The sequence below is a fragment of the Schistocerca nitens genome, chromosome 2 (genome assembly GCF_023898315.1).
Source record: "Schistocerca nitens isolate TAMUIC-IGC-003100 chromosome 2, iqSchNite1.1, whole genome shotgun sequence".
In the NCBI taxonomy this organism is placed as follows: Eukaryota; Metazoa; Arthropoda; class Insecta; order Orthoptera; family Acrididae; genus Schistocerca; species Schistocerca nitens.
In genome coordinates, this window is record NC_064615.1 from 779194736 (window position 1) to 779216830 (window position 22095).

At 43.4% G+C, this 22095-nt stretch overlaps 1 protein-coding gene across 1 annotated transcript in view; it reads left to right on the forward strand.

Annotated features, from left to right (window-relative positions):
• The window catches only part of LOC126235325 (uncharacterized), an 88297-nt gene that overhangs the window by 59584 nt on the left and 6618 nt on the right, over nt 1–22095 (forward strand). Inside the window, exon 4 of the mRNA XM_049944048.1 lies at nt 10305–10448. Coding sequence (XP_049800005.1) covers nt 10305–10448 — 144 coding nt within the window. The remainder of the gene's footprint in view (nt 1–10304; nt 10449–22095) is intronic.

Sequence of the window (22095 nt, forward strand, 5' to 3'; positions counted from 1 at the left end):
ATGCGTCTGGCTAGTTTTGTGACTTTCTAGAGTAAATCTGTTTGTATAGAACTGCTGCTTTGTATTTGACTTCCGGATTGAGCAAAATTTACGTGTAATAGTACTGACATAACGTTCTACCTAATCTCGTCAAGATTACTGCCGTTGAGATTATTGTTAATTCTCATTCAACAGAGTTAAGTATTTACTTTCAACTTAACAGAGGCTGGATGTAAACCAGGACAAAATTAAAATATTATGATGGCTATTTAGTTGGCATATTCGTTGTATGTTCCGCAAAAGCATTCATTCATTGCTCTTACTGCAAGTTGATGACGTCATGCCGACAGTCTTTTATAATATCAGTGCTGAATTTTTCTTAAACACTGCTTCAGCGTTTCAGCTTTCATACCGCTTTTGCAGAATCTCACGATAAGCACTTCATCACAGCCAGTCGGCGAGCGCAGCTCCCGTTATGGTGAAAGAGCAGGCTCAATTCTATGTCTCTCCTCTCTTCCGCCTCCTCCACCGTTGACCGCGGCGTCAACAAGCACTCGACTTTGCACCATACATTCAAACCAAGTCCAGCAAGTATTAATCCAAGATGTCTGTTACCACTCAAGCCAGTTATAATGTATCGCTTTACAGGAGGGATGAAACTGGATGGCGAGGTCCGTACAATAATTCTGAAACGTATGGCCGGCTTGAGTGACCGAGCGCTTCTAGGCGCTTCAGTCTGGAACCGCGCGACCGCTGCGGTCGCAGGTTCGAATCCTGCCTCAGGCATGGATGTGTGATGTCCTTAGGATAGTTAGGTTTAAGTAGTTCTAAGTTCTAGGGGACTGATGACCTCAGATGTTAAGTCCCATAGTGCTCAGAGCCAATTTGAAATGTATCGTTACATTGTCGGCAAGTGGAGCAGGCCGGCCAGAATTGACAGGACGATCGTTATACCATGACTGCAAACGATTATGTAGATTTCATTTTCTATGCTGTGATTCAATAAAAATTTATGCTGACAGTTGCGGATGCCCTGTCACAAGGCAAATAACTTTCAATTTACTGTTACGTACACTGGACTTCCCAAAGTATATAAATCAGAATAAACATTAACAATATTCAAACTTTACCGTAATCTCACGTAAACGATTAAGATTTTAATCCATGATAATTCTGAGACAGCTCATTCCTTCCTTGCCAAAAACTATAGCTTAATTCCCCCTTTTTCACAGTGTCCCTCTTTCTGTCAGTGTCTCTCTTTCTGTTACTCTGTGCGGCACAAGCAGCGTTTGAGTGGGGACGAGACGCAGATTCACATGTCAGCAGTCGGCATAAATATTTTAGAAGACGCGCTGGACGCGAAATTGCGATGCTACGGAATTCATCGGCTTTTAAGCCTCTTAGCAACAGCTGGTAATGCGAGTCGATGCCCGGATAGGACAGGACGGGACGGGAAATGGGAGAGAGGGCACAGAAGGATTAGGGCCGCAATTACTGGTGCCTTCTGTGCAGGTCGGCTGTCCCCAGGGCCAGCAGCAGCTGCTGCTGCTGCTGCTCTCTTCTGCAAGCCGCGCCGTCGCCCACGCCCGACAGGAGTCTCACAATAACGAAGCACTTTGAATCGGACCAGCTCTGCAGCTTTACATTTTCATCATACAACTCTAGCAAGTACACGAAACTTGCACAAAGGACGTGAAAGTAACGTTGCGGATTATTCCCAAGCGCGTATCGCAGAATCAGATGCATCAGATTTTTGCTTCGTCAAGTGAAACGTGGCCAAATGAGATACAAGATCGCGCTCTATGTCAAAATCGAGGCTTTGGAGGCGACATATTGGATTAGGTCGTTTGCAACTGAAGACTGTATTTGATGGCTTTTGTGTTGTAACTTTCGTGCGACGAATATATGCTGTTCCAAAGCACCGTAACGGTGAGGATCTCTCAAAGATGCAGCTCCTGCGAGGTTTTCAAGAGAATTTTGTAATCATTCTTCCTGTAAAACAGTGACCAGTTTTCCTGCGAAATAGTGACAAATTCAGGTAACTATGATGGAGGTGAATAGCGATTAGGCACACTTATCTCCAAAGTAAACCATAAAGACTTAATAATACACGGTTATTCTAAACGGCTGATCCAAAATGAACAAGCTTTATACCAATGAAAAGAGGAAGTTTCAAAGTTTTTTCATAATGTTTGATATCAATTTAATAATTTTCAATAATTTATAATTAATTAGTTGACAGCCTGCATTAGTTGTAATCGCTAGGGCTTGTACAGCAAACGCCGTCTCAGAACTTTCCATACAGTTCGCTGGGGTAGTCCAAGTTCTGCACTGGCTAGAATTCCTCGGACTGCGCACAAGAGTTTCTTGAATCCGTCGGATATCATACTCTGACAAACGCGGTCGACCTGTACTGTTTCCTTTGCACACACTCCCAGTCTGTTTAAATTGCTTAAACCAACTGCTAATGCTTTTGCGAGTTGGTGGTTGAATATCGAATTTGGTACGAAATGCCCACTGCACTGCAATTTGCGACTAACTTTTCTCCACAGTCGCCATCTCACTAACAACTAAGAGTGAAACGGAATAACCGCCCCCCCCCCCCCCCCCCCCGCAACGCCGCCGGCCAAAAACTTTGAAACTTCCTCTTTTAATTGGTGTAAAGCTTGTTCATTTTGGATTTGTAGTTGAATACATCCATGGATCCATCATTTAGAATAACCCTGTATGAAGAACTCGTGAGTGTGGTTCACAAAACCAGTCCTGGACGATGTGACTTGGAACACAGCATCACCTTCGGGCGACAAGCACTGTGCCATGGGACAGACCTGATCAGCCAAAATGGTCACATCATCGTTGGCAGTAACGCGACATTGCAGGGTAATCATGGGATCCAATGTAACACCACGATGGAAGCTGCCCAAATCATCACCTTACCACCGCCATGTTTCACTCTTCGGACATAAATCCGGCCAGAAGAAGGAAATTGTGTGTAATATGAATCATTCGACCAAATTATTTTCTTCCATTGCTCCCTAGTACAGGGTTTGTGGGTTCCTGCTCGCCCTCCAGTTCGCTGCTCATTGAGCACCCTTGGTGTTATTCTGGTGCTACCAGTGTTCGCGACTGCGAAATTCAGTTCTCCGGTTACTTTTGTAGCTGTCGTTCTCTTATTTTTCGTTACAGTCCTTTTCAATGCCCGTCTGTCACGATCTAGCAACACACACTTTCTCCGCACTGGAGCTTAGCGAATGATGTTTTACCACTTTAGCCTGCCGGTGTGGCCGTGCGGTCTAGGCGCTTCAGTCTGGAACCACGTGACCGCTACGGTCGCAGGTTCGAATCCTGCCTCGGGCATGTACGTGTGTGCTGTCCTTAGGTTAGTTAGGTTTAAGTAGTTCTAAGTTCTAGGGGACTGATTACCACAGATGTTAAGTCCCATAGTGCTCAGAGCCATTTGAGCCATTTTACCACTTTCCCTGTGTGTGGTATAAGTCTTCGATACGTTGCCTCTTGAAACACGATAAATTTAGGCTTCGTTGATTGGGGAGAAGAGAAGTTTGTGGCACAACTTGACTAGAAGAAGGGATCGGTTGGTAGGACACGTTTTGAGGCATCAAGGGATTACAAATTTAGCATTGGAGGGCAGCGTGGAGGGTAAAAATCGTAGAGGGAGACCAAGAGATGAATACACTAAGCAGATTCAGAAGGATGTAGGTTGCAGTAGGTACTGGGAGATGAAGAAGCTTGCACAGGATAGAGTAGCATGGAGAGCTGCATCAAACCAGTCTCAGGACTGAAGACCACAACAACAACAACATTGAAACTTCCTGGCAGATTAAAACTGTGTGCCCGACCGAGATTCGAACTCGGGACCTTTGCCTTTCGCGGGCAAGTGCTCTACCAACTGAGCTACCGAAGCACGACTCACGCCCGGTACTCACAGCTTTACTTCTGCCAGTACCTCGTCTCCTACCTTCCAAACTTTACAGAAGCTCTCCTGGTAGAGCACTTGCCCGCGAAAGGCAAAGGTCCCGAGTTCGAATCTCGGTCGGGCACACAGTTTTAATCTGCCAGGAAGTTTCATATCAGCGCACACTCCGCTGCAGAGTGAAAATCTAATTCCAACAACAACATTGGTTACGGAAGCACCCACCATATGAGAACCAACAATCATTTGAGAAACAACAATTGGCCCACGTTCGAATTCACTTAGCTCCGACATAACGCACTCACAACTACGCAGAATAGCGTTCTCATCGCGACTGACAAATGCAATGTATACAGGGCTTTGTACAGGTGCCACTCGTGGTCAAATACGGCAACCTCCAGACTTGGCTGGCATCTACATTTTTGTTCAACCACGCATTAAGTAACATCTGTTAACTATAGTGTAGTGGTGTAGGCGAGGACTGTGATTTCCAAGTTTGGTCACACAAGCACATATAAAAGAATTTGTGCCTTTGTCTATAAGATCGCTTCCACTATCTGCAGTAAAGGATTCAGCACTCTGAAGTCTAGCCGGCCGCTGCGACCGAGCGGTTCTAGGTGCTTCAGTCCGGAACCGCGCTGCTGCTACGGTCGCAGGTTCGAATCCTGCCTCGGGCATCGATGTGTGCGATGTCCTTAGGTTAGTTAGGTTTAAGTAGTTGTAAGTCTAGGGGACTGATGACCTCAGATGTTAAGTCCCATAGTGCTTAGAGCCATTTGAATTATTTGAACTCTGAAGTCTTGTATTTCACATGTTCTAAAAATTCTGTTGCTGAACACATGCGCTGATCTAATAAAGTGATCTGAAGGTTTTACTACACAGTGAGTGTGGTGAAATAATTTTGATCTTAAGTAAAAAAACTACTGTAAATTTGAATCGCACGCAAATAGGCGTTTTTATTTGTGTGTAATGCAGGCGGAACTACATGGATAGCACGTACAAGGGAAGGAATGTGCGTTTTAGTGAATTTAACTTAGCAATTTTTCACGTGCCCATTTTCGTAAACGAAATGTCTGGTTTGCACGCAAGTTATAGCCGAAAACGGCCGCTGGACAGTTCTGCGGTCGCCAATCACAATGTGGAGGACGTTCTGTGCGATGTACCCCCTCTTTTCTGAACATGCACGAACCACGATGGAAACCGCTACTGGCGTGCTTCGTCATGAGAGACACAACCCGTGTGAACGAAGCCTACATAAACGAATACCTATGGTAACTGGAATAAAGTACAGGGGGCGATAAGCTCGTGTCTACAACGGAACTTACAGACAATAAGACAAGGTAAGTAAAGTCAACAACACATCCTACGCAACTTCAACCCTCTTCCTCCCCCAGACAGTGAAATCCGTCCAGATATTTACCCATCATACTGACTATAATCCCACGCTACCTACGAGGGCAGTTCAATAAGTAATGCAACACACTTTTTTTCTCGGCCAATTTTGGTTGAAAAACCCGGAAATTTCTTGTGGAATATTTTCAAACATTCCCGCTTCGTCTCGTATAGTTTCATTGACTTCCGACAGGAGGCAGCGCTGTACGGAGCTGTTAAAATGGCGTCTGTAACGGATGTGAGTTGCAAACAACGGGCAGTGATCGAGTTTCTTTTGGCGGAAAACCAGGGCATCTCAGATATTCATAGGCGCTTGCAGAATGTCTACGGTGATCTGGCAGTGGACAAAAGCACGGTGAGTCGTTGGGCAAAGCGTGTGTCATCATCGCCGCAAGGTCAAGCAAGACTGTCTGATCTCCCGCGTGCGGGCCGGCCGTGCACAGCTGTGACTCCTGCAATGGCGGAGCGTGCGAACACACTCGTTCGAGATGATCGACGGATCACCATCAAACAACTCAGTGCTCAACTTGACATCTCTGTTGGTAGTGCTGTCACAATTGTTCACCAGTTGGGATATTCAAAGGTTTGTTCCCGCTGGGTCCCTCGTTGTCTAACCGAACACCATAAAGCGCAAAGGAGAACCATCTGTGCGGAATTGCTTGCTCGTCATGTGGCTGAGGGTGACAATTTCTTGTCAAAGATTGTTACAGGCGATGAAACATGGGTTCATCACATCGAACCTGAAACAAAACGGCAATCAATGGAGTGGCGCCACACCCACTCCCCTACCAAGAAAAAGTTTAAAGCCATACCCTCAGCCGGTAAAGTCATGGTTACAGTCTTCTGGGACGCTGAAGGGGTTATTCTGTTCGATGTCCTTCCCCATGGTCAAACGATCAACTCTGAAGTGTATTGTGCTACTCTTCAGAAATTGAAGAAACGACTTCAGCGTGTTCGTAGGCACAAAAATCTGAACGAACTTCTCCTTCTTCATGACAATGCAAGACCTCACACAAGTCTTCGCACCCGAGAGGAGCTCACAAAACTTCAGTGGACTGTTCTTCCTCATGCACCCTACAGCCCCGATCTCGCACCATCGGATTTCCATATGTTTGGCCCAATGAAGGACGCAATCCGTGGGAGGCACTACGCGGATGATGAAGAAGTTATTGATGCAGTACGACGTTGGCTCCGACATCGGCCAGTGGAATGGTACCGTGCAGGCATACAGGCCCTCATTTCAAGGTGGCGTAAGGCCGTAGCATTGAATGGAGATTACGTTGAAAAATAGTGTTGTGTAGCTAAAAGATTGGGGAATAACCTGGTGTATTTCAATGCTGAATAAAACAACCCCTGTTTCAGAAAAAAAATGTGTTGCATTACTTATTGAACTGCCCTCGTATTACACTTCATCCGGGCCCTCCCCTTCCCTTTCACTCCCGATCCCCATCTTCCTCCTTTACCCTACCCCCAATCATTCCCCACCCCTTTTCTACTACGTATTATTGTCCTACTCACATGTCAAACTACTACTCCCTCCGTCTCCTGGACTGGATGTCGAAGAAACATGAATGAATGGAGTAGTAATTTCGATACTGCCCATCAGACCTCTATATTTAGACCCAACACTACACTACCCTACCCTACCAAACGTCCAACTTATCTCCTTCACAACTATTTTTTTTTTCAAAGAACAATTTGGTAAGTTCATCTTTTGCTGAAGTGCAGTACTCCACTTTTAAGATCAACTTTTGTTGCAACGTCTTTTTAATTTATTCTTATTGTTTTCTATTTAATCTTTTAGCTTTAATTTGTTACGATTTCACAAAAATGGAGAAAATAAAGTTTCCTTTATACAAAACCCTAAAAGTTCCTTTTACAAAAGCATGTGTAAATATTTCAAATTTTATTTGTTTTTCATCTTGTATACACATAAATCTTTTGGTTGGAGAGTGGGTTGATTTTACCGCTCATATGGGACGCGAGGGATGAAATAATGATAAAGAAAAGAAAGTCAACAACTCGGACATGGCGTACCTCCTTCCACCAACATAGTCGAGATGAGGCTCCTCTCACACGTCTTCGTGTAGTGCACATTCCTGCGACGCATGGCTTGATGTACCAGCGAGAGGCCGCGCCAGTATGGGGAGCTAGCGGGCTTGTCGTGTACTGATCATAGTACGATACATTTTAGTTGACTATATTTTACATTCAGACAAGAGGGCAGCGGTTAATTTATCTGTAGATTTGCCCACTACTTTAGCTGACAATGAGATAAATGTGTTAAAGACTTCTAAGACCCTGTGAAATGCTTGACTTGCTCTTTAAGATATTAGGGAGAAGATTTTTAATATCTTATCTGAGTGACTAGCTAATTCATGTTTTTTGTTAGTGATCAACCAGCCACACATGTCTGCGTCGTTATTTTAGTGCCTGCTTGTATTAGCCACGTTGTAACAGAAAAATTGGAACATCTGACCGAATTTACAGTACCTTAGCGGTTGCGTGATTGTGCGAATGGACGTGAGTGGGACTAAGAGGGAGGGAGTGGAACATTTCCTATTTTTAATGCTTTAGAAGTTTAAATCACGTTCTTTTCTAATTATTTTAGTACGGTCGCTGATAACCTCGATAACGAACGCACACACGTTATATAGTACCGTAGCCAGACAGCAGAACATTGTTCAATTTGTATATTGAGGAATAAACAAAGGAATGGCTCTGAGCACTATGGGACTCAACTGCTGTGGTTATTAGTCCCCTAGAACTTAGAACTACTTAAACCTAACTAACCTAAGGACATCACACACATCCATGCCCGAGGCAGGATTCGAACCTGCGACCGTAGCAGTCGCACGGTTCCGGACTGCGCGCCTAGAACCGCGAGACCACCGAGGCCGGCAAACAAAGGAATCCAAGGCGAAATGTGGAAAGGGAATTCTGGTTCAGGAACAAGAAATAATGGCTCTAATCACTATGGGACTTAACATCTGAGGTCATCAGTCCCCTAGAATTAGAACTACTTAAACCTAACTAACCTAAGGACATCACACACATCCATGCCCGAGGCAGGATATGAACCTGCGGCCGGAGCAGCAGCGCGGTTCCGGAATGAAGCGCCTAGAACGGCTCGGCCACAGCGGCCGTCAACAAGAAATAAAAACTTTGTTTGCTGATGACTCTGTAGTCCCGTCAGAGACGCAAATGGGTTGGAAGATGAACTGAACGGAATGGATAGTGTCTTGAAAAAGAGATTCGGATATGAAGATTACTTCAAACTCAATTACACCACAGTCACGCAGCGATCGTTAACACCAAGCGTCACTTCCGGTTTCGCAGGCGCAGTCGCCCCAAACATAATGTTGTCTGCTAGCTAAGGTTGACAGCAACCAGAAAACTATCAACATCCGGTGGATATCATGATACTTCTACCAATTCACCTGGTTCGACCAACGATCTACCCGAACCTTCCTGGAGTGCTCGAACAATATCCATCTGTAAAACAACTCATGCTGATCGAAAAATACCAACTCCTATCAGATTGTAAGAGAGTATTCATAAACAAACTTCACCCATAAAAAACGACACAGCCAACATAAGCACGGGTGTTATAGCTACGTGGTTACGAAATGTCTACCTTATGCAGAGTGTCCCTTTTGTCTTGACCACTCAAAATAACCTTTTGCCCAGAAGCAAAATAAGAAATGTACCGAGCAAATTTTGTTCATTTACAAGGGGGACATTAACTACGATTATTGCCTTCCTTGTAACTTTGTTCGTTTCGAAGATATGAGCAGCAGTACGTCTTGTTTAAACAGCACCTTTTATTTATTTACTTTTTTTAATTTGGCAATGCACTTCCTCTCTTGAAGACCTGTACAAAAACATATCACTGTGTATTATTTACGTACACACGAAATTATTAAAAACGTAATACAAAACTGACTTTGACTTTCCTGTACTAGCACACAGTGCACGTAGCTGGGGTAAAGTTACTCGTTCAGTTTCTGGAGTTGATAGAAAACAAATGGAAATGCGAGGAAAACGCACATCAGTCATTCAGTCAATCGTCTTCTGTTGTAAGTCTGTGCGAGTCCCATGTGCACCAGCGAAGACAAGGTACAAATGCTACTTTTCTATGGACAATCTAAGCAGAATAATAACTGCAATAATGTTTTCTTATTTACAATACGGGTACAACTAGTATAGAGCTGCTCACGGCAGTCCATCACGAAAAAAATAATGATTATTTTTGTTTTATTGCGGTTGGAGGACAAAAAATTTATAAGTTTAACGTCCCCTTGACAGCGCACTCATTACAGTATTGTGGTTTAACGTAGGCGTCATACTACTAAGGAACTGTATAGAAAGCGATGTCCGGACAAGCACGCATATTCCCGATGTATGTTTCAACACAAGGTGATGGAATAGTCGTAGAACTCGCACAGACCAAGTCGCTGAAGTTACTGTTCTAGCTTCCAATGGAATGAATCCACATGCGAGCACACGACATCTTCATAGGAGACTGCCATTCCTAAAACCAGTGTAGATCGCATTCTAACACGACACCAATTCCTTCCTTATCACGTACAGTAACTCCAAGAATTGCATGGAAATGATTTCCAGCGCCAAAATTACTTGCGTTCCCTTGAAAACCTCCATGCGACGACGGCTTTGTGCCGAAGTTGGGCAAGGCCTGACGAATCCCATTACGAATGACTACGACAACCATAATTAACAATGACACAACATCAATTTCATGTCGTATTACAGAGACAGTGAAGAAATGATATTCAGACAGAATTTGCAACCAAAATATGTATCACTATACATAGATAATTAATGCAATGCTTATCTCAGTGGTTTATATTAGACTGCGTGTGTTGTTCTACAGCGTACGATTTTCATAAATACCTAAAAATACGTTTTTGGGTCAGGTGTCGACCTGTCGGCTATGGTGTTTAACGGCTAGCATTTCTGAGTACGTGCCGCCGGTGTGAAGACAGCTTCTCCCATCAGAAGCACAGAGGCGGCAGATCAGAGGCCGCCGCCGCCGCCGCCGCCGCCGCCGCCGCTGCTCCACTACCACAGCATGGCGGTGGCCGCGCTTCACTGCCCGCTATCCCACTGCACGCACGTGGCGCCAGTCAGAATGGCAGACCGCCATCTCCAGACCTCATCGATATTTTCGTCTCGGGAACTCCGACCATCAACTTGTCAATCGACCCCCGTTGCTTCAAGCACTCCAGACCCAATAAAACGCGACACCATGGTCCTTATGTCAAGTGGTTTCAGAGGACGTATTGGTAGCAGCACGCAAGAAAATGACGACTCCATCACCACCACAACGATCTGGTCTACATGACTGTTTCTGTCAACGGCTCTGCGTCACTCAATGCGGACTGCACATGTGACACGCAAGTCACTGCTACGGTTTCCACCGATCAGAAACCACAGACGCCATGGTCAAGTGAAAGACGTCCCTGGGATGCGAGGTGGCAAAATGTAGTATTTTCGGACGAGTCCAACATACACGGTAAGCCCTACCGTGGACATTGCAATTTAGCTGTTTGCATAGTTCAACGGAAGAATGGGCAAAACCACGTGTGATGGTTTGGGACGTCGCAGAAGGTAACAAGTGATTTCTCGTCTCGCTCTGAGGGCAATTTGAAAGCAACCGCTATATCAGAGAGATTTTATAGTCATAGGTACATACAGCTCCTTCATGACACACTTCAGCAACACAATACTTCGACAAATGTGGCGAGGTACGTGCACGCGCTTTCATCGAATAATGACGGATAGTACAGCTTCCGCAGTGAATACTTGCCTGAGATGTCATCCACCTCATACATGTGAGATACGGCTGCACGGTGGCTTCCTCGTCACCGTTCGCCAACAGTCGCTGTTAATATTTTGTGGGTTCTCATACAAAAAGCGTCGATGGCGATTACCCAGAAATTTATACAGGCCCTCTTTGCTTCCATGAAATGTGTTGAATGCTCTGGCTGCAGCACGTGTGGGCTTTACGCCACATCTATTGCCAGAGGTAATTCGCAGTTCTATAATCCTACTAATTTGTATCATTTCAGTCACGTATCTTCATTGTGACGGTGTAATTTTTACCTACGCGACGTATTTGTACTTACTGATCGAAACAACTTCCACAGACCATAGAACTTTTTACTTTTCCACACAATGTAAATATGCAGACCATGACCAAGGATATACTTTCGTTTAGGCAATGTATTTAGGGAGCGTCTGCGAGACATCTCCGGAACCCTAGTATCGTGGGCGTACATTTTTGTAAATAGATGACCAGACGGACACTTTTCAATTGTTCTAAAAGAGTGTAGTGCAAAGAATACAAACGTGACTATTCTAATCGCTATTCAGTACTACCAATGTACGGAATATTCTATATTTGGGAACGGTTTCGCCACTAGCAAAGAGTTGTCTCAGTTATCTAAGTTATGAAATTTATTTTTAGTTCATTAAAAATTCTGTAACTTTTAGGTGCAACTATGGCATTATTCTGGCATCAAGTGAGCACAGCAGCTGGACTTGGCCAAAATCTGGAGTATGTAACGTATTTTTGAAAGGTCAGCATTACGAAGTATAAATTCCAGTTAACGCTAGTAATATTTAGAGGATAAAATACACCAATGAAGGAAGATAAATAACGAAAGAACATTTCTACAGGTCGTACGAATAGTGCACAGGTTTGACACTTGCGGAAACATCAGATGCAGAATACAAACCACTATCAATAATTTAAACACAATTTTCAACACAAGCTGCAATAAAATACTTTAGTGTGACACATTATAGTAGATGTTCACGAAACTGAGGTACATCGGCTTCAACAGAGCTCTGTTTTTAGTAACCAACTTCAAAAATTGATGACTGCTGAAGGGTCGGAAACTACGTGCAGAGTTACAATATAAAATTTCTCAACGTCAAATAGTCAAGTGATGAATGTTGATAATCGAGTTCCCTGTAACCACAGTAATGTGCTGAGTGTTGAGTATCAGCCGTCTAAGTTAATCTTTTTTTGTCTCGTAAGATGGTTGTTTGCAGCCATTCATAATAATTCGAATGATAGGACATAATATTATTTGCAAATATAAGGCGCCACTAAAATCCAAAATCTCTGGGAAGACTAGTCCGTTAAGCACCACACAACGTGACAAATTTAGCGAAAACTTCAAATGCATGTAGTTTGCAAAACGCGGGAATTGATTCTTCTAGTTCCGTGGCACTTGACATTGCTGCCGAGAAATATAGACTTGAAGGGAATGTCTGCCATAGACTGTTACTGGTCTCCGAGAACATTTAGCCAACTTCCATAGCCGTAAGAACTAATGCGACTATCCACTCGTGAGCTCCAACTGAGTATTAAGATACGGTCGAGTGGTGACAATATCTCTTTTAGAAAGAAATTAGGCTACTGCCTCTGCCCTTTCCAACAGTTTGTCAGCGAGTAGACATTAAACCAAATTAACTGAAACATGCATATACAATAAATTACTTTATAGAAAAAGAAAAGTCGGAGAACAACAATTAGCAGTCAAATATTGTAGACAGGACAAAAAGCATATCATCATCATCATCATCATCACATCACCACCATCATCAACATCATTTACATTCATGGATTAGGTTCGAGGAACCTTTTCCGCCTTCCGCCTCCATCGCTTCCTGGGCCAACCCACGTCCTTATCTCTTCGAGTATAAATTGCAAAACATTTTTAGGATACCGGCCTTGTTGCCTTTTGTTTACATGTTCCTTCCATTTCTTCCTGTAAGTGTCGATTTTTTCTGTTATTGTAAATATTTTAAGCTCACTTGTAGTTCTCCGTTTCTTAATTTATCTTCTAGTTTGCATTTTTTAACTGATCTGAGGAATTTCATTTCTGATGACACTATTCGATTAATGCCTTAATTGTTTGCTATCCACCCCACAGATTCACGAAGTAGCAATGAAACGGCTAGTGTTTTATAGAATTTCAATTGCGTTTCTTCACTCTACTTTTTGTTTAATGTTCTTTCTATTGTTCTACAGTCACCCCGAAATTTTGCTGTCGTATTGTTTACATCTTCATCATGAACAAAAGAAAAGCCGCAGCCCAGGTAGTTAAAATGACTTGTATTTTATTGAACTGGGGACCTAGAAACCAGGGAGAGGCTACGTCCCCGCAGTAGCCCTCAGAGTGGTTCAGAACCCCACAACAGGCTACAGCAGTCCACTCACCCCACCGCCGCCCCACACCGAACCCAGGGTTATTGTGCGGTTCGCCCCCCCCTCCCCCCCCTCCCTGGGAACGTCTCACACCAGACGAGTGTAACCCCAGGTCCCTAGACTTACACACTACCTAAAGCAACTTACGCTAAGAACAACACGCACACCCATGCCCGAGGGAGGACTCGAACCTCCAGCGGGAGGGGCCGCGCAGGTTTGCGCAGTAATCGCCGACATAGGTTAACTAAGGCGGAATAAGGGGAACCAGCCCGCATTCTCCGAGGCAGATGGAAATCCGCGTTAAAAACCATCCACAGACTGGCCGGCACACCGGACCTCGACACTAATCCGCCGGGCAGATTCGTGCCGGGGACCGGCACGCCTGCCCGCCCGGAAAGCAGTGCGTTAGACCGCACGGCTATCTGCGTGGGCTTAAAATGACTTAACTTGCTGAACTATTTTATTGTCCATCACTATTTCTGACCACACTTTTTATTTTACTCGGAATGCCATTACGTTTTTCTGTTTTGTAGATACTTTGAAATTAGAATTTGGACCTTCTTGGTTTAATTTGAAAATACTCCCTCGTAAAAAAGTACATTTGGCGATTATTTTATCCGTAAGATTCAGCTGCTATTTAAAAGAACAAAACTCCGATGGAGATGTAAGAAAACTTGGCAGTTTTACGCCTGCGAGTTAGATATACAGTTAAGCACACGCTCTACATCAGTCAGAATCATGTAAGCAATTGGTGAGGAAGTTTTTCAGTTTCCAATCTTCAGTTAAAACTGAACTCGATGGCGTTAGGTTTTCCTGTAGTTTTGAAAGATTTTAATGTCTGTTTTGTTTACTGTCTCGAGATAAACAGGTGCGGTGCCGTCCAGATCGCAGGAGATGATGGAGATAAAGAGCACAGTAACAGCGTTACTTTACAGCAACATACGAATTGTGCGAAGGTAAATGGCAGTGAGTACTTTTCGTTTTTCCCACGTACTAAAGATTCTTTTCCGGGTGGGATATTGTAGGGTGGGCCGGTCGCGCACATCTGCTCTAGTTAAAATTGGCTATTATATAATCTTCCATGTACAGATCTGCAATATATTGTTGTATTCCTATCTGGAAGCTTAATCTGTGTATATATCGGATATTTTCGTCCGAGGTATCAACAGTTCGGATTTTACAGAACTTGTGCGAAACACTGCTATAAACTAAACATCTCTGTGACCATTCGTTCCAGTACCATAAAATCTAGCCTGATACGAACTCTGCCAATTCTAGTACAAGTTGACAATCAGACGCAGACTCCTTAGTCTCCCGTTGTACAGGAAAACGATAACAAATTAAAGCGTCTTATTGGTTCAAATGGCTCTGAGCACTATGGGACTTAACATCTGTGGTCATCAGTCCCCTGGAACTTAGAACTACTTAAACCTAAGTCACCTAAGGACTTCACACACATCCATGCCCGAGGCAGGATTCGAACATGCGACCGTAGCGGTCACGCGGTTCCAGACTGAAGCGCCTAGAACCGCACGGCCACACCGGCCGGCCAAAGCGTCTTATTCTTGCGTTTTGAGTGTGCTGTTTCCCAATATGATAACAGAAAGAGCCGTACCATTTAACAAAAATTTTACGATTAGCACTCAGTAAGTAACAGCTCATTTTTAGCGATTTTAATTATATTTATTTCATATACTTCTTCAAATAATAATAATAAGGTAGAGTTCAAAGTTCAATGGCTGGAGTCGCAGTGCTTAGTACATATCGTAACTAATATGACAAGTTTTTTAGTTCACCTTCTTTATGTGCAAGAAACTCGTGGATACAAATAAATTTCTATTACTGCCTCTATACGAGTACATTGAGTTTTGCCGGTGAAACAGTTTCTGAAAGCCTTACTCAAAAATGCAGAAAATTTCAAGTATTCTGTGAAAAGTTTCCTCATCTGTCTGAAGTAAAACTGGAAGAAGGTCTATTGCTTCAGTCTAACATTCTACATGTGTACTATCTTTTTTCAACGTTGTACTCTAGTAGCGTATCCTCTTTGATGACGATAGGCGTTTTAACGCTCATTCTTTCCACGTTCCACGCGTGAATGGGAGGGGAAGAAGACCTTGTAACTGATATGAGGTACCTCTGCCATGCACGTCGCTGTGATGCGAAGAATAGACATAGATGTGGGTGACGTCCTAGTAAACCGAAAACCAGTTGAATAAATACATCAATGCTGTGAAGCATCCATATTTTTGAGATTTTGATTTATAAATAATGAACAGAAGTTTTCCTGTTTACACTTCATAAAACTAGTGATTAATGAAAACAAAAATATTTTTCATTAAAATTAAACGTGTTTTACTAATTTTCTTGTTTACAGCGAAGTCACAATGTGTCGAAACTGTGCGTGATAGGAAAAAAAATAGGTCATATATGCATTCAGTGCCAAAGTCCCCACAAGAATAAGCTCTAATCTAACAAAACGTAATTAATTTGTTTTCATTGTGCTCTGTTGTCGTAACAAGAGAAGAAGATGATGCTTCATCTGCAACTGAAACTACGCGTCAGTTCCAGTTCGCGTCCCAAAGCTTGGCGCACGAATTCACTCAGCCTCGTTTCAAGCTGACAGTCACCTCACCTCAGGACAGATATTTTGCGGTGCGTGATACGCTTTCGTCGACAGCCTCTGCGGTTTACATGCCGATAACGACATAACCAACATCGCTAATTCAATTTCACTGCCGCGCACAAGACAAACCGCATCTGGCTTGGTGTTACCACTGCAGTTCATCTTCTGTACCCTTCATCTTTTCAAAATTTAGGACTCCAATTTCGCAGTTATAAAATGCTTACTGATACTGAGCAGTTCTGAAACTCACACCAAATGTTCAGTTTGAGTTTATCAGGAATTTTATCTGACATCGGTTCGGTATTCACCAACATAGAGCTACATCATTTGGTATTACCTCACATCGAAAACGAGTATCTTCAGTTGTCATGACGGTGGCTTGGTATGGGCGCCCACTTCTACGTGTGCAACGAAGAAAACGAATACCATTTCCTGCCAGCGTAGCAAAATAATTATATGTCCATTTACGAGAGAAACATCCCCCAAAATGCCTTTGTTCTTTACTGTGTGACAAGGGTATAAGATCAGCGTAGTAAAACTGCAAAAACTTTGAAGCTTTCGGCAAGTTCCGTAAGCTATACCTGGTAACTAGCTTCGTTTGCCTGCAGACGAAGTTAATTTCGTTGTTACCAACGCCTATTTTCAGAACGTTCATTATATACTTCTTCCAGAGGGTGAAAGCAAAGTAAAATAGTTAATAGACCTGAAAACCACCGGTGATACGTATATTTCTGGAAACAGTGAAGAACTAAGTTGAGCGGTATTTTTGGTTTGCGATAAAGACGAAGAGAAATACAGCAAGTACGCCAATGTCAGTGCATTTAACTTCACACGATAATCTTGGAACAATGATGAACATTTATGAAGTGAAAGATCTACGTACTATAAATTTCATGTTGTGAGACACGACCGAAAAAGATTATGAACGAGCGGAAACTTCTTACATAACTGCGATGTGACAAAGAATTATAAACGCTTGTGACTGTGACCTAAATGTAGATCTACGTGAAGCCTTCTCTTTTCTGGAATAGGTGCAGACAACTTTCAAAAAGGTAGCGCAATAGAAAAATATGCTAAAAGTCAGTTTTTGGTCGAGTAATGGAGAACAGCAAGTTTTACCTGAATGGCTAATAGCATTCTGTAATTTTAGGACAATGCCTCCTCCACTACAGCTACAGTAACTGGCTGATCTTATGTCTCATTTCATTAGTAGCGCTACGTACTTACGTTCGAGCACTAATATGCGACATCTTAACAAACCTGTGAAAGTACCTTAATTATGATAATATTTAGGAAACATTTTACGAATTGGGCACACAGTTGGCAGTTCTGTCCTCACGTTGCGTTCTGAAAAAATTCCGTTAAATGAAATTCTTTCACACTATTGTCAAGTGAGGAAAAAAAGGCAACAAGCAGCTAACAGAAGAACAGCAGTAAACACATCCTCAAGCAGAACATAGGCAAGAACAAACAGTCCTGGCCACTTAAAAAGATTTGCAGATATATTTGTACGCCCAGCCTGTCTAACGAGAAACCATGTACGTGCAGCGGGGAGGAGGGTGAACGGACGAAGGGTGGGGGACGAGGGAGCAGAGGAAGCTCTCCTGTGTCTCAGACGAAATGTTGCAGCAACGGTGACAAGTTCGTTGATAATGCTGTTGACTCACGAAAGGGTCGCCGCTTGGTGATTATAACGGAATGCAAAAAGACTTCAACATTTTCTCCACTTCTGTAGAAAATCGAAGTTCACTTTAGATGAGGATAAAAATAACATAATACCCACAAACAAGAGAAAGTACCCTGTTTTATCAGATTACATCATTAGTTGTAACCCTCTGGTGCCTGTCACGTTGTTTAAATGCCGACGAGTAATCTCGTGAAGTCACTCGAAACGGGATGAACATCTTAAATTAGTATGTAGTAGGTAAAGATAATGTAAAATTTATATCTTTATGTAGGAAATTGTGGGAAACTGTCATGTATCGGCACTCGAAAGCACACAAAAGACGCTAGTACGACCTGTTATATTGATACGCTGTATGCAGCCATTAACTAGCTGTTTTGGTAGCAGAGGTCGAAGGAATTCAGAGACGCAGTTGTACGATCGTAATACGTAGTTATGATTCATACGAAAATGTAACATAAATGACCAAGGACCCTTAAATATTAGAAAGAAAGGAGACTCTTTTTCTGTTGGGAAAATTTAGAGACTCGGTATAACAAGGCAGTCTGGACAACAAATCTTCTGCCTCCATCGTATACCTCGTGTAGCAATCACGAGAATAAGAGCTCCATACGAGAATGGCACAAGAAAGACAGTAATTAACACTAAATTACAGTGTCCTCCGCCACCTTCTGTGCACTGACTAAAGGAATACACGAATATTACGAAGTATTTGGAAAACAAAAACATTTATAATGACTAACATGAGCTTCGCAAACAAAATCGTTAATGCCACTTTCCTTGTCGTATGGAAAACTTCTGACACATTTCCACATTGTAGCTTAGTGAACTAAAATGAGCTTAAGGGTTGTCGGACTAGATTTGTGACCGGATTCGAGACAAAATGTGTGAATGCAGACTTTCCCGGCGTATACTTCTGATCAAAATGTGTCAGCTCTTGAAAAAGAGGAGGGGAGATCGTAAGACCTAAAGGCAACTTCGGCAGTACCACAATTCAGTGTTACAGGAACGTTGGTGGCCACGATTTGTGTGTAAATTATGTCACAGCAAACGTCATAAGCTCTGTGGGGTCGTTCGAGGACAACGCCACTGTATGTAGGACAGTTGCATCGCCAGAATACTGTAGAGGTTCGACGATTTGTGCAACGTGTGGCAGTTGACCGTGAACTTAAAAATACTTTTACCGTACTGTCCGTAAATAGGCGGAAACACCAGTTACTACTCAATTACACTATTGGCTACAAAACCATAGTCCGGAGCGACCACATAAAATCAGTTGCACGAAAAGAAGTTTCAGGCTGAGATAGTTTGGAAAAATACGAAGGATCTGTAATTCTTTTAGCAAATAGTGGCCTATAAAACACTCGATCCACGGATTACTCGTCAGTATGGAACCATTCCCAGATAGGATTAACAGAGGACATATAAAGCCTCAAAAGAACAATGCGTCTCATCAAGGGTTAGTTTAGTAAGAACAAGAGCTTTGCGCAGTGCTAAACGACCTGCAGTGGCAGACGCTACAAGAGAATCGTTGTACATCACTGAAATATGTAATGTTGAAATTCTGAGAGCGTGCTTTCCAAGTAGATTCGGGAACCATATTACAACCATCCACATATGTCTCTCGAATCAACCACGACGCGGAAAATCAGAGAAAATGAAACACGAAGACGTAACGACAGTCGTTTTCCCCGTGCACCATCCGCGAATGGAGCAGGAGGGGAGGAAATGATTGCGGTAACCAGAAGTATCCTCCAACACGCACCATAAGGTGGTTTGTGGAGAACAGATGTAGATGTTTTTGAAATGTAGCCTGTGCAAGAAGTGCAGTTCAAGCCACAGAATGTGTAGAGCTCCAGAAGTTGCTCAGTGCATCGACACATGTGCTCTGCAAGCCACCTTACGCTTTGTGGCGGAGGGAACTTCTGGTACCACTAACTGGTCCCCCCTTACCTGTTCCATCCCCAAATGACCCGTGGGTAGAATTATTACTGTTGCTAGAGCTCCATATTTCTCTGATTTTCTCGTTGCTGTCTTTTCGCGAGATGCATGTGGGAAGAAGTACTAATATGTTTCCCGACCCTTCCCGGGACGTCCTCTCTCTCAATTTCAACAGCACACCTCTCCGTGATGCACAACGCCCCTGTTAAAGTGCCTGCCACTGGGGTCTCTTGAGCAGCTCCGTAGCGCTGTCGCGCCGACTAAACGATCACGGGACGAAACGCGTCACTCTCCGGTGGATCTTCTCTATCTTTTCTATTAATTCATCAACGGTAAAAAAAAATCACTCTATCCTCTGCTTACGCCTTATACATTAAGTTGCTAAATTGATACTGAAGATGCAATCGTACGAACTTGAGGGTCCTGAAAAGCACTCTTCGGATCAAACGAGAGGTCATTCAAGCCAGTTCGGTCTTATCTAACATCAAAACTCGGAATAATATATTCCAAAACTTAACAGGAACCGGCTGGGATGTCATTGCAACAGTCATCAGATGATCAGCTTTAGATATTTCATACTCATGGACGCATGAAATTTCTTTAAGATCCTTCCTATGTGACTCATACTGACATCCACGTTACATAGAATTTGTTTTATGTGGTCATCCACTTTAGGTCACTCCGGTGGCTATTCCAAGATATAAGGGGCGATCAAAAAGTTTCCTTCTGAGGGAGTCGTCGCAGCGCTTACGCACGGGTGTATAAGCAACGACATGCAGGCAAGGGATTAGTGTGGCATTCGTGTCTTTTCGACGTGCGTACGGTAAATGCAGCTGAAAGGTGAAGTATGGTGACGTTATTACCAAATAACTGTTACTCTTTTTTTTGGCTGCCGAAGGACGAACACCGGTAGAGATCCATCGGAGAATGAAGAATGTGTAAAGGGCACCGTTGTGAAAAACTTTGCCATGGGATACTGCTGCTGCTTCATGATAATGCACTTCCTCATATCGCAAATGCCGTAATGCAGAGTTACGCCAACTCAACGGGGAGAGTCTAGCACCCGCCCTATAGTCCTGATCTCTGCCCATGCGATTATCATACCTTCAGCTCCTTAAAAAATACCTGTCGGACGAGGGAGTGCAGCAGGCAGTCACGGACTCCTCCACGCAGCAGGACACGGTGTTCTACCAAACGGGTATCTTCAGTCTGGTGCGTCAGCGGGATGATTGTCTCAGTGCTCACAGCGATTTTGGTCTGATTGGCGTAGCGATTCTGGACTGCACGGCCGCCGAACGGAAACACTTTTTGATCGCCCACTTATTTTTTGTGGCAGTTATTGTTCGTAGTGATTTATCACCAATAATGTAAATGAATAGTACTGGGTTTAATTGCGACCTGGTAAAACCACTTTCGTCTGGCCATAACTGTGCGTTCTTTGATTGCTCAGTCAGGTGGCGATCGAACTAGAACTCACGAAATATTAGTTCAGTTTATTACATTAACGAATAAAAGATTTGCTTAACTTTCACACTTCTTTCTCACAATAGTACTGGATAATTTACAACTGTCATTGACCATGAAACTGAACCCGATGCACTACGTAACAAACTGTTCTCTTGAGGTGCGCCAGTTCGACACGTACAACAGTACAAGTCAAGTTCATCTGAAGTCGTTCGTCCTTCACTATGTTGTCGACTCCTTCAGATGACGTCACGAATTGGGATGAGCTCTTCCAAGCTCGACACTATATTGACCTCAGCATGAAGGCGCTGCTATGCTGAGAGCGAGTGCCTCCCATTGGTTGTTGCGCGTTACAGCGAGCCCTCGCTAATGTCTGTGGTATCGATTCGCGAAGCCGACTCTGGCGTAGTTCAGCGATCTCTGGAAAATACCACATGTTTCTTTGGCTATTTATGCACGGTACGTTGCTTTTATTTAAGTTCACGGTCAACTGCAAATGTCTGCACTAATTATCAACCCATTGCAGGTCTTCCTGGAATTCGGTAGACTTCTGGTGTTGCTACTGTCGTAGAGACTACTGTATCATCTACGAACAGCCTCATGGAGTTCCACTCGATCACCTATACATACGTTAAACAGTAACGGTCCAATCACTCTTCCTTGGCGTACTCAGCAAATTACCTTCCCATTTAGTTCCGTTACGAACAATGTATTGAATTCTGTCTGCAAGCAAGTGGTGTGTCCAGTCATAAATCTTGTCCGTACTAGGTACACTCGTATTTTATTGACTAAACGACTGCGGTGAACTGTAACGAAGGCCTTCCTCAAGCCAAGGAACA